Here is a 15,291-nt window from a genome sequence, read left to right as displayed (position 1 = left end):
CGGTACTATTCCCAAACTTGGTGAAATAATTGAGTCAATGAAATTGTGTATACTAAGAACAGGAATAAGAAGAAATGAATTAACATTGGTCCATTAACTTGCACATTTTTTCAACTGGAATTTTTTCCATAATCATTTCAAGAAGATTGTTGATGCCTTTCTCTAGTAAAACTGAACATACTTTTCCAGCAGGGGATTCAGCGTCTTGAGATTTACAAAGGAAGTTAACTAACTGGGTGATTTTTGCAGCATCATTATCTTTAATTTTTTCCTCTAATTCTCGAACTAAGTCAAGACACATGAAACAATTTTCTGGGACAGCATTTACAGCAATAATAATTAAAAAGAGAGTAACTATAAATCCTTTCATTTATGTTTTTAATGAGTAATTTTTAGGAGATTTACTTTGTTGAAATAGGCAATGCCTATTTATTGTTATACTTTTTATTTCTTCTCTTTTTTTATTTTTGTTATTTGTAAAAGTTATTAAAAAATAACAAAAATAAAAAAAGAGAAGAAAAATGTTATTTCTATGTAACTACTCTTTGTTTCTTTTGTATTTTTTTAGTCTCACATACTTATCTACATTCTCTTCTATGAACTTTGTATTATTTTATATGCTTCTCATTTGTTAAACAAATGAATAGGAATATTTTTCTCTTCTTTTTTATACTTTACAAATATTTTCTAAAGACTATTAAGTAATAATGCAGGTAGCCTCAAAGAGTAATATAGTATATTTAGATAACGTGATGAAGCAACAGACTTTGAGCAAAAAAACAATTTGTTTGATGAATTAAAAATAGAAAACCAATTAGATTCTATTTTTGTTAAGAGTCAAAAAGGGGAAGAGATAAAATTTGATTGTGTAAAAATACACCAATTTTTGTTTGATGTGGTGGTTTAAAAGCACTGTTCTAATTATTTTACTTATTCCTCTTATTTTTCATTATCATTAAAAAAATGAATAAATCATGAACAATAATCAATGACATATGTTTATACGAAATAATTGATCTATATTATCTTTAATTGAAATTTAATAGTTTTTCAGCATTATATTAATATAAGTAGAATAACAATTTAATTTAAGATAAAGTGATAGATAATAATTGTTACTTTAATTAAAATTTTATTATTATCTCAGTTATGGTGGTTCTCAAGAAATATACTTTTTCTTTAAATTATAGACAATAATTGTTTGGCTTTAGTAGTAAAATATTTTTATTGGTTGTTTTTTAATTATAAAAAAAGATATATAATTATTTCATGGCATCTTCTTAAATACTTGTTTTCATTTGATTCATTTTTTTAATTAAACAATTTTTTAAGAAATTGGTTGGATAAATTCTTTAAAAAATAAATTCTATTGAAATGGCTAAAAGTAATATGTCATTAGACAGCCAATCAGTGAAGGATTGCATATAGTTCTTTTTTCAGTTATTCTCTGAAACATTTTTATTTTATTCTATATATCTTAACTTAATTTAATTTTGATATAATCTTTATACTTTTTCATTAAAAAAAAAATGGTACTTTGAAACCAAATTGGATACAACGGTTTAGTCAATCCAAAAAAAACACAGACCTTTGTTTATTCAAAGATAGGAGAGTTTTAACCCTTCTAAGGGAGTACAATTTAAGGACTAATAAATTGAAGTATAGTATTATGGTTAAAGTTTCATCTCTTGGCAATTTGGTCATTTTGGTATTTAAAAAAATCAATCTAAAAGTAAATGGAGAGTAAAATTCAAATCAAGAGGATATATATATAAATAAATTGACTTCAGAGGAGAAATTGTTACCACAGAACCATCGAAAAGGGGTTAGTTAAAGAAATAAAATGAATAACAAAAAATAAAAAAATGATATAAAATACCTAAATTTAGGGTACTTAATTAAATAGAATAAAAATGAATAAAAGATCGGGAAATTAAACAAGAAAGAGCAAACCCCATTAATTATTAAAGTATTAAAAGAAAGCTAGAATGAAAAAATTAAGAAGAAATCATCAAGAATTGATTCTTTACTATTAAACTTGAAAGGATTTGATAATTGTCGATCTATAGGTATATAAACTCTCAAATTGCACTAAAAAGGGCTGTAAACTCTGGTTTATAATGCAAGCCACCATTAAACATGAATGCAATGTTGCAGAACACCCTGCATTCAAGTGTCTATATTCTTTTAGAGAAATTAGAAATTATCAAAGTGAACAAGAAAGTGTCTTATTAGCTCTTCTTAATAAATTTTATGACATTACTTTTACTGCCCATAAGAAACAATCATTAGTTACTGTACCATTTTTTAGAATTTTAACTCTTGATGGTCCAGTTGATTCTATTCAATTTAAAGAACTTATCGAAAGAAGAATTACTGAAAGACTTAATGCTGAAGTAGCAAATGGCTCATCCTTAAAAACTGCTTTAAGAAGATGTGAAAATTATAGAATTGTTGATTCTTTACATATTTTGACTGATATCTTAGAAGTTCTTGGTTATAACTTCGATACACATCTTTCTACTGGAAAAAAAGGGACTTTAAAAGCTGAGTCAATTTATGGAATAACCTCTTTAACAGGTAATTTCTTATTTAATCAAGAAGGAATATCTCATTTGGGAACTGAAGTAAGCAAATATATTGTTGGTCTTGAATCAATTGATGGTGTTTGCACTCTCCATAGAAATGATCCTGTTATCCAAAGTCTTTTACTCCCAAAGTTGAAGTAGATAAGTCTTAATTGTTTATTTTTTGATTGTTTAATTTCTTCTTGTTGTTAATAATTTTTAAATCTTTTTCTTCTTAGATATTTTTTTCTTTATTACTATGGTATTTCCTTTGATTACTTTTTATAGTTAGTTATTATTCTTTCATCCTTTTACACTTTTTGTAATCAGGTTATTATTATAGGTGTACATCCACTATAAAATGAATATTATTTCTTTGTGTTTCTTAATTACCATAGAATTAGATAAATAAAGATATTTTTCTTTTTAATGTCGTCATCACAATTAAAACTACTTAGAATTTTTATAACGTAAGTATTTCTTGTTTTTTTAAATAGTACCTTTTATTATATAGAAAACTTTTGTTATATATATTTTTTTGTAAAACTCTATTTTTAGTTACTGACGTTATTTTTAAATTAAAGAGGTAAAGAGCAGAAGTACTGCTTATGATAAATACAATCTTTTATGTAATTTTAGTTTTAGTAGTATTAGGAAATTGGTTGAATTAACTGTTATAATATCCTATTATTTTTTCTTGTTCATCAAAAAATATGAAAAAAATTGATTTTTTACTCAAAAAGGGAAAAAGATATTTATAATTTCTTGGTTAGAAGCATAGGAACTATCTTAATTAATGATACAAATGTCTGAGATACAAGAAATAGAATGGTTGTTTACTTAACTTCAAACCAGAAATTATAACACTGAACTTTTTTATTTTCTATTACCAAAATCATTTCTTTATAATTATTTTCATAATAATAAAATGAAAAAGGAATAGAAAATGATAAGCCATTTAAATTTATCAAGACAAATTCTCTATTTAACTATTATTTTTTGTTTTTAAGTTTTGTATGTTTTATTTATGTAAGAGTCTTTAATTATAAAATAATGTAATGTAGTTATGAACAAAGGCACCATATATAAAAAGGTGTTTGTGTTAGTTTATGATATTTATTTATCTTATTCAGTTTAATGAAATTGAAATACATCACTGAGACAAGATTGTCTTGAACCGTATTTGGATATAATTAATAACGTAATAGATACTATTATTTGATTTTATTATGTTATATAGACTTGACGATTCATTGTTATTTCTTTTAACTTTGATGAAACATGATAAATATTAGTTATTATATTTCAAATTTATTAAAAAAGTTCAAATTAATAAACAATTGAAATTTGAATGTTTATTAGTTAATAACATTAAAAATATGGAAGTTATTAAATAACATCAAATCTTAAATTGTTATAAAACTATTTTTTTTTAAATTTTTTGAAAGAAACTAAAAGTTCATCGTTAAATATTATTATAATAATATTGTGGCATTATTAGAAGTTTATATTTCTGTTCTTGTTAATCTTTTATTTTTCATAAACAAATACAAAACTTATAGAGTTATCATATAATTATTACCCCAAATAATAAGGTAAAATTTTTTAAATCTAATAAACACATTTCACTAAGGAATTAATCACTATATTCAATAAGGCATAAGTTGTATTTCTTTAAATTATTAAAAAAAAAATAATTTACTTAAAGGTTTAAGACTTACTTCCAGTATCTACTCAAACCTAAGAAATTATTCTTTGTATGCCTTATATTTAATCAAACCAGAAAATGTTTAAGAATTATCTTAATTGGTTATTAGACTTTAATTAGTTATGTGTTATCAACTGTTCTTAATTCCTTTCTTTAAAAAAACAATTTACTCTTTTCTCAGAAATTAATATGTGGGTTGAATAGTCATTTTAAAGAATTAAAACAGAAATGGTTTTTAGAAGCTAAACACATAAAAAAACACTTCCATCATTCTGTTCTTTTAAAATATAACTTCTAAAATTCAAATAAAAGAATAAAGTGTTTTTTTTTACAAGAAAGAGTATTGTTTATTAGAATAAATATTATTTGAATAAAATATTTCATGTAATTCTGAAGAAATTTTTTTATGACTCAGAAAGACTAAATGAAAAATTTGAGTAATTAAAAGAGTCAAGAAAGATAAGACAAAGATTTAGAAAAGTAAACTTTTCTTATTGTTTTAAATAGAATAAACTATAAGAACTTAAAATACAAAAAAAAACTTTTAATTGAATGTCTTGTTCTTCATTTCAATTACTTTGTGAACATACCCAAATACTTCAACAAAATGTATTAAAAGTCATTAACCCAAACAAATGTTCTCCAACAGAAGCAATTCAGTTAGAAATAATATCATTAATATCTTCAATTGTTGATTATCTTAACAACCAAAAACAAACAATTGAAGAAATTATAAAAAAGGTATGTGAATGTTCACAACCATTAAATGAAACAATTAACGTAGACCCTTGTCAAGAACTTTGTTTAATTATCGAAAAACCAAAAGATCGTATTTCCGAATTTGAATTACCAGGACCACTTCCATTACCGAAAGAATTTAATAAATTAAATGATGACTTTGGAGAAATTACACCATATTATTCTCATTTAAAAGAGTGGTGTAGGAAGAGTGAAGCACATATTATTTTTGAAGGAAAAGATTTAACTTCAAAAACATTTTGGCAATTAACTAAAAACTTAAATAATATGATGGTTGTAATACAAACAGAAGATAATTATATGTTTGGAAGTTATCATTCTGTATTACCTAAAAGTCAAGACGTATGGATACAAGATGATCCAAACCATTTTGTATTTACATTAATTAATCCAAATCATGTGAAACCATGCCGATTTGATCCATTACCAACAAACAATAATTTGTTATTCATTTATGGTGATAATGACACAGATAATGTTGTTTGGGTTAATTATTGTTATTGGATTACTTGTGATAATGTTATTTATTTATGGCATCATTTTCCTGAGTATTATATAGATACTACAGGATTTGGAGGTGACTTATTTGTTGGTTGTGTGGATTGGGACAATCCAAATGAAATTAAGAAAGTATATGTATTAGAATGGGTTGAGAAAAAATGAATAAAATTATTTTCAATTGAAGTCTTTTTTTTTAATTTAAAAATTCAGTTAAATGGTTTAATAAATAAGAGGCAGATGGTCTTTTATGATAATTAAATTCAAGAAGTTCTTTTAATAGATGAATTAAGCCAGGTGTTTGTTTTTTTCGAAATAAAGGATCAGTATATTCACTTATTGAACGACTTTTTCTTCCAACAAGATGAAGTGCTTGGCATCGAGAGATTTGAACATGTTCTTTTCTTAAGAAATCAGTTAAAACAACTGTACCTTCTAATTTGATAATTTCTTCAAGAATATCATTTAGACATTCTCCTTCAAATAATGGATAGTTTCTAATAATCATTTCAGCTAATACACATCCACATGACCAAATATCTATTGCTGGTGTATAATAATGTATATAAAGAAGAAGTTCAGGAGCTTTATAATTTATTGAACCAACGTGAATTGAATATTTGGTATTTTGTATATAATAATCAGCAAGTCCAAAGTCAATTAATTTAAGAGTCATATTATTATAATTAAACATGATATTACTTGGTTTAATATCTCTATGCATTATATTTTTTGAATGAATGTAATTGACTGCTTTAAGTAATTGAACAAATAAGATTTTTATTTCTTTTATTGTTAATTTCTTTGATATTTGATTTAAAGGAATGTTATGAATATATTCCATAATAATACTTTGGTTTTGTTGTTCATTTGATATTACATCATATAATTTAACAATATTTGGGTGTTGAAGTTGGTTAAGAAAATAAACTTCTCTCTTTAATGCACATCCACTAAAACTCGAAAAAATTTTTATGACACATTCGTACCTCTCTTCTATAGCCCCCAGAAAAACTTTTCCATAAGAACCATTTCCAATCCATCGAATAATTTGATATTTGTTTTGATTCCCACTTTCTATTTTAAATGCTTTATCATCCCAAACACCATACATTTTCTTTTTTGATATATTTTTTTAAAAAAAAGAATATAGATGCTTCTGCTTTAAAAAAGAACTTTAAAAAAATATAGTTCAAATGTCTGCCATTATTACTCTTTCAAGAAATGAAACAGTTTACCAACAATTACTTACTCATTGCCATACTGAATTCCAAAAAACTTACTGGAAATGGTTTATTTCTTTAAGTGAAATTCCACGTCCAAGTTATCACTGTAAATTATTCTCTGAATGGATATTAAAACAAGCTGACAGATTAGGTCTTCAAGCAAAGCGTGATAGTTTTAATAATGTCTGTGTTCATATACCTGGATCAAAGTCACACGAAAATTCACCACATGTTATTCTTCAGGCTCACATGGATATGGTTTCTAGTGTTATTGACGGAAAAGACTTTGACTTTGAACATACCCCAATCACTTTACAAGTTCATGACACCTATATTTCAGCTGATGGAACAACACTGGGATCAGATGATGGTGCTGGTTTAGCTTGTTTACTTGCGCTAATGGAACTTCATCCAAAATTTGAGCATGCTCCTATAGAAGCATTGTTTACTGTTGATGAAGAACCTGGATTACTTGGTGCAATGGAATTAAAGGAAGGAGAGTTATTTGATTCTGCAAAGTATTTGATTAATGTTGATTCAGAAGACTGGGGAGAAGTTTGCATTTCTTCTGCTGGTTGTGCCCAAAGAAATATGACTTTCCCAGTCAAAAGAGAAGAAGCTCATGGAGATATGGTTACCATTACATTAGAAGGATTTAAAGGAGGACATACAGGTGCAGAAATTCAACACCAAAGGGCTAATGCATTAAAATGGATTATTCAATTACTTCTTCATGAATGTCCAATTACTGAAAAAATCAAAATTGTTGATTTTAAGGCAGGTCATGTAGATAATGCTATTCCAACAAAAGCACTTATGTCTATTATTGTTCCTGATGGAGAACAACTTAAAGAGAAAATAACAAAGTACCATCAAGCCTATTCTGTTTTATATCATGGTGCTGAAGAAGGTAGTCCTTCAATTACAGTGACAGTTGAAAAGGGTGTTACTAGAAATGCTGTCCCAATTACAGCATCAGCCAATATATTATTCTTATTAAACTATTTACCTCATGGTGTTGTTAGATTTTCACCTGATGTTCCAGATTTAGTAGAAACTTCAAATTCTCTTTCTATTGCTAAATTAAATGAAAAAGAATTATTTGTTTGCACATTATCCCGAAGTTCTAATAACGATTATTTAAAAGATATTACTGAATCTATTGAAGAGATAGCAAAACTTCATGGAGGTTCTATCTCTATTCCAACCCCAGACGTCGGAGGTTGGCCAGCTAAACCACATTGTCATTTAGTAGATGAACTATTAAGAGTTTATAAAAAATTATATAACCAAGAAATGAAAGTTGTTGCTATTCATGCTGGGTTGGAGAATAGTATTATTTTAAATCAATACCCTTCATTTGATCTTGAATCTGTTAGTATTGGACCAACTTGTAAGAACGTTCATACCCCAGATGAAACTATGGATATTGAATCAGGAAATAAACTATTAGACCTTATTTGCACTTTACTTTCTGAATTAGTATAACCACTAATCATTCATTGAATAAATTCAATTAGACTTTAATAGTTTTTCTGTTTTATGAAATATGGTATTAAATAATAAAATTAATTCATTAAATGTACAGATTGAAGTACTCAAAATATAAAGCAAATTCATTGAGTAAATAATCAAACCAACATATGGGACTGTTCCAATAACTTTAAATAATACTTTACTAATTCCAGTTGGAACACAGTTTTGGTCTGTAGATTCCATAGTACAATGATTACCATTGCTATCATATTGAGAACCATATAACAAAATATTAGGACAAAGAGTAATGACTTGAGTAAGAAATCCTATCGCTGAAAGACAAATGAATGAGACAATCAAAACAACAGACCCAGGAAGTGTTTTCTTTCTTCTAAGAACAAACTTGGAAATTCCTGGGAATTTTGTTGTTAAACGACGACTTCCTAGAAAAACAGTAAATGAACAATGGAAAGTCAATAACAACATAAAAAGAAATCTAATAAAAAATAGATTTTGATGTTTTAGTGAAACGAGAATATATTCAATTGGTAATATGTTTCCAGTTCTTTGTGGTATAAATCCACATCTCCAACCACAATCTGAATATAATATAGATCCATACAAACTTACAATGATACAAATTACATAAGATAAAGAAAAAAGAATCGCTAAAATACCACCTGAAATTCTAAAAATTATTGAAAGAGTTGAAGTTAATTTTTTAGGAGAATGTAATGTTTCATACCTTTTTTGAAATATGTCTAATTTCAATTTTGTATATTCTGGATATTGAGTATAACGTTGTTGTAGAGAATGTATTAAATCAGAAAGGAATTGTTTTTCTTTCTCTAAATAAGGTAGTTGTTGATTAAAAATAGTTCCTCTTATTGTTTCAACTCCAGTAGAAACTATCCCATAACCACCATAATATACAATCAATAATCTTCCAAATAATATCATTGTCATAAACACTGCACAAGTTCCACTTATAACTAATTCAACAATTGAATTAGAATTATGAATTAAAAGTTTGTAAAGACTCTGCTTTGCATTTTTATTAAGATTAACAAAAATAGAGTTAAAAGAATATTCATTTTGATTTGATATGTTGTCATTTACAACAAATGGAATGATAATAAATAAAAGTACCACAAATGAAGTAATTGTTAATGTGACCCTAAAAGCATTTATAACCATTTGTTTGTCATTTAATACTATACTTGAAAATGGAATAATAATACAAAATATTATAGCTAATGTTACTGTTATAGCAACAATAACATAATTTATATCATCTAGGTCAGTGAACATTGGCTGTTTTGAAGAAAATTCATATGTGTTTAAAGTAATTAAAATAGAAGTTACAATAACTTGGAGAGGAATTAATAAATAAGATAAATAACTTGTAAATGAAGTGTCAAGATAATGATACGTAAATATGATAAATGTTATCAAAACAAAAGAACCAACACAAATAAGTGAAGTACTCAATTCAAGAGTTTCAGACTCACTCATTCAATAATATTTTTAAAAGATCTTTTTTCCAATAAAATAAAGAACTATGAAAAAAAAAAGATTCATTAAAAATGAATCAGTTATATTTTTATGTAATTTAAAATACTGCTTTATTCTTTATTGTCATTTCCAATTGGTGAAAATCCTTCTTTTGATTTATCTCCTTTAACAACATGGAAACTTACAACAATTTGCATAGCAACAAGAAGTAAATAAACAATTGAACTAAACCCAATCATCATTCCACTATACCGTTTAAATGGTGTTCTTAATAAATCAACACAGAATGGTAAAGCACTTGAACTTGAACCAACAGTAGTATTAAGAGTGGTAGTATTTACTGTGGCTGGACTAAACTCATGACATTCCCAAACTTCCTCAAATTGTGGAATTTCTTCTTCATCCATCTTAGACCATCCTTTCTTCAAAGTTTTATCAGTATAAACAACACCAGAAAATGAATATAACCCAATAAATGTCACAACAGTAGTTGAAAATATCAATAACACTACAGTCTATTACAAGTTAATATTCATAAAAGTTATAAGTTATAAAAAGTTAAGAAACAAACCACCATAACAATTGCTTTTCTTTGCAATACACTTCCAAGAACACCAACTATGCCAGTAATTAATGAAACTGCTCCAGTAATTCCAGTTAGTGTTGTCATAATCATTATGTTCCATGGAACAAAAGTGTATCTTTGTTTGTAATGAACAATAGCAAAAATAGTAACACCTAATATAATCAATGAAACAAACTACAAAATAAATTATAATAAAATTAATATAATCATTATAATACAAACAGTAATAAGTGTTGATAATACAACAATAAAAATACGTGAAATCTTCCACATTTTATTATCTTATTATTTTCTAGTTTCTTTTCTTCTGTTTCAGATTAATCTTATGTAACAAAAATACATTATATTATTTTAAAACTATAAAATTACTATTTTCATCTTTTTTCCTTTTCCCATGAATTTTCTTTTTAAATATTATTCCTTCACTCAACCAAAACCGTTGGAAAATAATAATTTAAATGACTGGGGATGATTGCGCTGGATTTATTTGTTGTTTATGTTTTGGTTTAGCCGCTGGCTTTCTTGGAGGAGCACCTAATGGCCTTCCTGGAAGTGAAGGTGCAGCTCCTGTTGGTCTTGAGGATAAACCAAGTTTTTGTTCTGCTTGTCTACGTGGACTTAAAGGAGGGACAGGAGGTGGTGCTGAACCACTTCCTTGTGTAAGACCAACAACTTGTTTTTTTCTTCTTGGACTTAAAGGAGGAACAGCAGGTATGGTCTGTGTTGTTTCTTGTTGTCCATAAGTTGTTGTATGAGAAGAAACGTCTTGAGAAATTGTTTCATGATCTTCTTGAGGTAAGTTGTTATCATTTGTTTGTTCTTGTGTAACAGAAGAAGAAAGTTGAGGACTATTTTCACATGAAGATTGTTGTTTGTTACAATGACGAGAACTAGTAGTAACTAAACTTTTTTTGAAAGGGACTGTAGTAATATTTTCATCTTGTAGATTATAAACAAGTGCAACACCAAGACCTTCATCAAAAACTTCATAACCAAATCCTTGTTGTAAACAACTGATTTCAAGGGCTATAGGATTACCAAACATTACAATCAAGTCATTATGTTTTTCTACATTAAATCCTTTTACTAGTTCTACAGCATCTTGAACAATTTCAGATGTTGGAAACTCAATAATAATAGTCAATTTGACTAAATCAAAATTTGTTGTTTTAACACTAAAGAGAACTTCTCTTGAAGGAGCATCATTCACAATTTTTTGAATTAACAAATTATATCCTTTTATTTTACTTTTTTCAAAAAAGTCTTTAACTATATTTGCTCTTTCATGCCCTGAAATTTTAAATCGATATTCTGTTTGACGTGGTGGTGTAACACCAAGATCTCTACCTATCATATCAATTTTATTAATACCATTAACACCTAATAACATCATTATTTTATCGTTGATCTTTCCTCCATCAGAAACTAATTTAATAACATTTGGAGAATGTTCAGTTAACATAAACCATCCTCCATCCATTCCACCACGTTCAGAAATATTTAGCCATAACCCAAGATTTCTTGGATCTACTTTAATACCAATATTATTTAATCGTTCTATTTCTGAAGGTGGTGTGCCAACAGCCCAAAAAGTATCTACAACAGTTTGTAACATTGGGACTTGTTCACCAGCAAATCTAAAATCAATACTATTACAATCAGAACTAACAACAGCACAGAAATCTATAGACTTAGTATCTTCTGGTAATGCAGTTAATGCACACTCAAGTAATGAGGCTACTTGACCACTATTAAGCCATTTTATTCTGTTTTTTAATTTTGTGATATTTTCAATTCCTGTTCCTTCAGTAAATGATTTAGTAAATTTAATTTTTGATGTTTCATCAATAATACTATTGTCAATCTTCGTTTTTTGTTTAACATTTCCAAGCACTTTATTTAACCCGTTTAAGAATGCCACAAAATCATTTTCAGTATCAACAGTTAAATGAAACGTTCGAATACCTTTAACACCTCTAGAATTGATAGAAAATGCTAATTTCTTTGGTCTTTCTGATTCATCTTTAACATCTGTTCCAGGAGGTAAATCAATCCATCCTTTTGCTGTAGTAGAATTTTCACTTTCAAAATACCATAATTTTCTATCTTTTAATACAAAAAATCTTCTTTTCCATGACTTCCATGAACCTCCTTGTTTAGTTCCCCATCCTGTAAACTGAGCCGGTTGGAGTGATGCAACACTAACAGTAATCTTTCTCTCACTCATTTGTTTTAGAATTTTATAGTTTTCTCCTTCTTTTTTTTTTGTTTTTTTCTTCAATTTAACAATTTATCTTTTTCTTCCTTATGCTGCTTCATATTTAGACCTTTTCGAATTTTCTTTTCATCATCCTTAATTCTTTTCTAGGGAATCTCTAAACTATTATTAAAGTAAACTTTTTACTAATCAAAATTAACAAAAAATAAAAATTCAAGAAATTTAAAAAATGTTATTTATTCTGGCTTGTATTTAAAATATTCAAGATGGTCTAACTCTGGGTCATCTACTTGTGGGGCAGGAATCAAAAGACAATGCATTGGAGCACCAAAGTCATAATGAAGAAGGTCTTTCATTTTACCATAAACAATTTTTTGATCAGCACAAGCAACACGAGCCATTCCAACAACCATAGTGTCTTCATCATAAACTCCAAGATGTTGTTCTTTTTCTACTTCTAACAATTGTTCAATGCATTGGTTAATAGTCATATATCTTGGTGGTTCAAAGATATCACGTCCTTTAATAATATTTTCTTCTGAACGTTCTTTTACTTTAATATCAAGAAGAACTAATGTATGCATATTATTATCACGGTTTATTTTAATCTTTGGATAATAACTTGATGGTCTCCAATGTTCACTCCAAAAACAAACAGAAACAGTTTGTCCAAATCTATATAATTGAAGTCCACTACAACCAATAGCATTCATAATAGATGCATTATGAATAACTTTAACTTCAATTCCCATTTTTTGACATCTAACAAAAATATCAGAGTGAGTAGTTGCTCCATATACATCACCAACAACAAGAAGTGCAACATTTTTTGTTTTAGCTGGTTCAAGTATTTGGTCAGCCTCAGTTTCTACTAAGTCTCTATCTCCAATAATTACTTTCTTACCATAAAATTCTTCAAGTTTAGCAACGTCGCATTGAAGAATTGCAGTATAATGTTCTAAAAATACAAGGTCACATGACTTAACTGCCTCAAGTCCTCTTACGGTAATATCTTTCTCATCATAAAGACCAAGCCCAATAATGTATAACATTTACTTTAATTGAAAAGAGTTTTAGGGTTTGTATAAAACCCTCTGCCATTAAATTATAACAAAAATGAAAATTATTAATTTTGTTATTGATCAGATATAAATCATTGAATTAAACACATTGTTGTAAGGAGATTCAAGAGTTAAAGTTAACTTATGTGTTTTAATGGAGATCCAGAGTCAGGTTGTATAGGGATGTACATACTAATTTCCATTTTAGGATAATCTGGGAGTATAGATTTTCCAGTAAATGTTAAACAACATGACTTAGCTTGTTCTAAATATTGGAATGACACTATCCACCCATGTTCATCCCTACAAATTAATATTTATTAAACATTAAAAAAATAAACAAACTGACTATATGTTGCTTTTAATGGAGAGAATTGATAAAAATAAGATAAAATAACATGGCGGGCATGTGTTATTCCAGAATTTTTTACTAAAATAAAATAGTTAGAAAGGGTGTTGGTCAATGGGTTATAGATGTCATCATCCATAGCATAGTATTTTGTTAAATCAATTTCTTTTTTGTTTCTTAATTTCTTTGAGAATCGGGTTCTACAAATTGGACACACACAATCAGCTCCTGATGCTTTTAAGTTATCTATACATTCAGAATGAAAATAGTGATAACATGGTAATTGAATTGCTGAAACAGAAGGTGTTATAGGTTCTAAACAAATACAACAATTTCCACTTGGGATAGTATTATCAGATTGGAATTGTTGGATTTCCAAATACAATGAAAATAAATTAATTTCAGTTAATTCTTCTTTGACTAATCTTGAAATTACAGTTTCTAATTGTGTTGGTTCACATCCATTACATTTAATTAATTCAAATTTAATTGAAGAGGGTAATGGGAACTATAAGTTAGTAATAACAGAAAGATGAAATATAATATTTTAACTAGTTAAAATCAAACTTTATTTTTATTAATAATAAATAATACTTGAATAACTGATTTCCATATGTTATAAGCATACTCATCATTTTCATATTCTAATTCATAAACAATATCTAATTCTTTTTCATTATTAAGTTTTAATGAAATATTATTTGGGTAAATTTGAGTAATACATTCATATTGAGTATTAATATCTCCCATTCTCTCAGTACTTGAAATATTTTTGATTGAAATAAAATAGTTTGAAGTTCTTTGTAGTTCTTTGTTTCATTATCAAATGTAATGAAAAATTAGAATATTACCGTCGGGATAAAAAAGTTATATAGTTTTGTATTTAAAAACTTCACTTTGAGTCTGTTTCAAATTTCCTATTTAAAGTTCAATTATTCTTTTGATTGTTCTACAAAATTTTTGTTGTTTATAAGTCACAAAAAGTCATTGATCTGGTTTGTACCTTCATTTTATTGGTAAAAAAAAGTAAATCCTGTCATTTTTTATTATATTTCTTAAATTAATTTTAGTTATGCAAAATTAACTAAATGGTAAAAAAGAATAGTAATTAATTTGTTTATTATTCTCACTAATAACCTCATTGACATTATTTTTGTGTTAAATGTCTTGAATATATTTTTAATATTGTGTTGTGATTATTCTTTCACTGCCCATACTACTATGACTGGATAGTTGTTTAATAACGTTTTTTTATTTTTTCAGACTTATTCTTCAGCAAACAAAAAGATGCATTGCAGGAAACACCACAAAAAATATAGAAAAACAAA

General features: G+C 26.9%; 9 protein-coding genes across 9 annotated transcripts; 3 read left to right on the top strand and 6 right to left on the bottom strand.

Annotated features, from left to right (window-relative positions):
- Positions 1 to 2,120: 2,120 nt before the first annotated feature.
- Positions 2,121 to 2,729, top strand: ENU1_122400 (hypothetical protein; the record flags this gene model as incomplete). The annotated part of the gene is made up of 1 exon (XM_008859853.1): positions 2,121 to 2,729. The coding sequence occupies one exon, from the start codon at positions 2,121 to 2,123 to the stop codon at positions 2,727 to 2,729; it is 609 nt and encodes a 202-aa protein (XP_008858075.1).
- A 2,098-nt stretch (positions 2,730 to 4,827) lies between these two features.
- Positions 4,828 to 5,697, top strand: ENU1_122390 (hypothetical protein; the record flags this gene model as incomplete). Its single annotated transcript, XM_008859852.1, has 1 exon — positions 4,828 to 5,697. The coding sequence occupies one exon, from the start codon at positions 4,828 to 4,830 to the stop codon at positions 5,695 to 5,697; it is 870 nt and encodes a 289-aa protein (XP_008858074.1).
- A 31-nt stretch (positions 5,698 to 5,728) lies between these two features.
- On the bottom strand, positions 5,729 to 6,646 carry ENU1_122380 (casein kinase II alpha subunit, putative; the record flags this gene model as incomplete). Its single annotated transcript, XM_008859851.1, has 1 exon — positions 5,729 to 6,646. One exon carries the CDS (start codon positions 6,644 to 6,646, stop codon positions 5,729 to 5,731), a length of 918 nt encoding a protein of 305 aa, XP_008858073.1.
- Positions 6,647 to 6,728: 82 nt separating this feature from the next.
- Positions 6,729 to 8,246, top strand: ENU1_122370 (aminoacyl-histidine dipeptidase, putative; the record flags this gene model as incomplete). Its single annotated transcript, XM_008859850.1, has 1 exon — positions 6,729 to 8,246. The coding sequence occupies one exon, from the start codon at positions 6,729 to 6,731 to the stop codon at positions 8,244 to 8,246; it is 1,518 nt and encodes a 505-aa protein (XP_008858072.1).
- Positions 8,247 to 8,270: 24 nt separating this feature from the next.
- Positions 8,271 to 9,749, bottom strand: ENU1_122360 (hypothetical protein; the record flags this gene model as incomplete). The annotated part of the gene is made up of 1 exon (XM_008859849.1): positions 8,271 to 9,749. The coding sequence occupies one exon, from the start codon at positions 9,747 to 9,749 to the stop codon at positions 8,271 to 8,273; it is 1,479 nt and encodes a 492-aa protein (XP_008858071.1).
- Positions 9,750 to 9,859: 110 nt separating this feature from the next.
- On the bottom strand, positions 9,860 to 10,608 carry ENU1_122350 (hypothetical protein; the record flags this gene model as incomplete). The annotated part of the gene is made up of 3 exons (XM_008859848.1): positions 9,860 to 10,264; positions 10,321 to 10,509; positions 10,558 to 10,608. The coding sequence occupies 3 exons, from the start codon at positions 10,606 to 10,608 to the stop codon at positions 9,860 to 9,862; spliced, it is 645 nt and encodes a 214-aa protein (XP_008858070.1).
- A 181-nt stretch (positions 10,609 to 10,789) lies between these two features.
- On the bottom strand, positions 10,790 to 12,562 carry ENU1_122340 (hypothetical protein; the record flags this gene model as incomplete). Its single annotated transcript, XM_008859847.1, has 1 exon — positions 10,790 to 12,562. One exon carries the CDS (start codon positions 12,560 to 12,562, stop codon positions 10,790 to 10,792), a length of 1,773 nt encoding a protein of 590 aa, XP_008858069.1.
- A 227-nt stretch (positions 12,563 to 12,789) lies between these two features.
- Positions 12,790 to 13,605, bottom strand: ENU1_122330 (diphthine synthase; the record flags this gene model as incomplete). The annotated part of the gene is made up of 1 exon (XM_008859846.1): positions 12,790 to 13,605. The coding sequence occupies one exon, from the start codon at positions 13,603 to 13,605 to the stop codon at positions 12,790 to 12,792; it is 816 nt and encodes a 271-aa protein (XP_008858068.1).
- Positions 13,606 to 13,751: 146 nt separating this feature from the next.
- ENU1_122320 (zinc finger domain containing protein) lies at positions 13,752 to 14,713 on the bottom strand (the record flags this gene model as incomplete). Its single annotated transcript, XM_008859845.1, has 3 exons — positions 13,752 to 13,917; positions 13,960 to 14,471; positions 14,531 to 14,713. 3 exons carry the CDS (start codon positions 14,711 to 14,713, stop codon positions 13,752 to 13,754), a joined length of 861 nt encoding a protein of 286 aa, XP_008858067.1.
- Between the last annotated feature and the right edge of the window lie 578 nt (positions 14,714 to 15,291).

The sequence above is a fragment of the Entamoeba nuttalli genome (genome assembly GCF_000257125.1).
Source record: "Entamoeba nuttalli P19 unplaced genomic scaffold asmbl_5170, whole genome shotgun sequence".
Taxonomy (NCBI): Eukaryota; Evosea; order Mastigamoebida; family Endamoebidae; genus Entamoeba; species Entamoeba nuttalli.
Note: the sequence above shows the minus strand (reverse complement) of the source record. Positions and strands in the feature narration are given on the sequence as shown.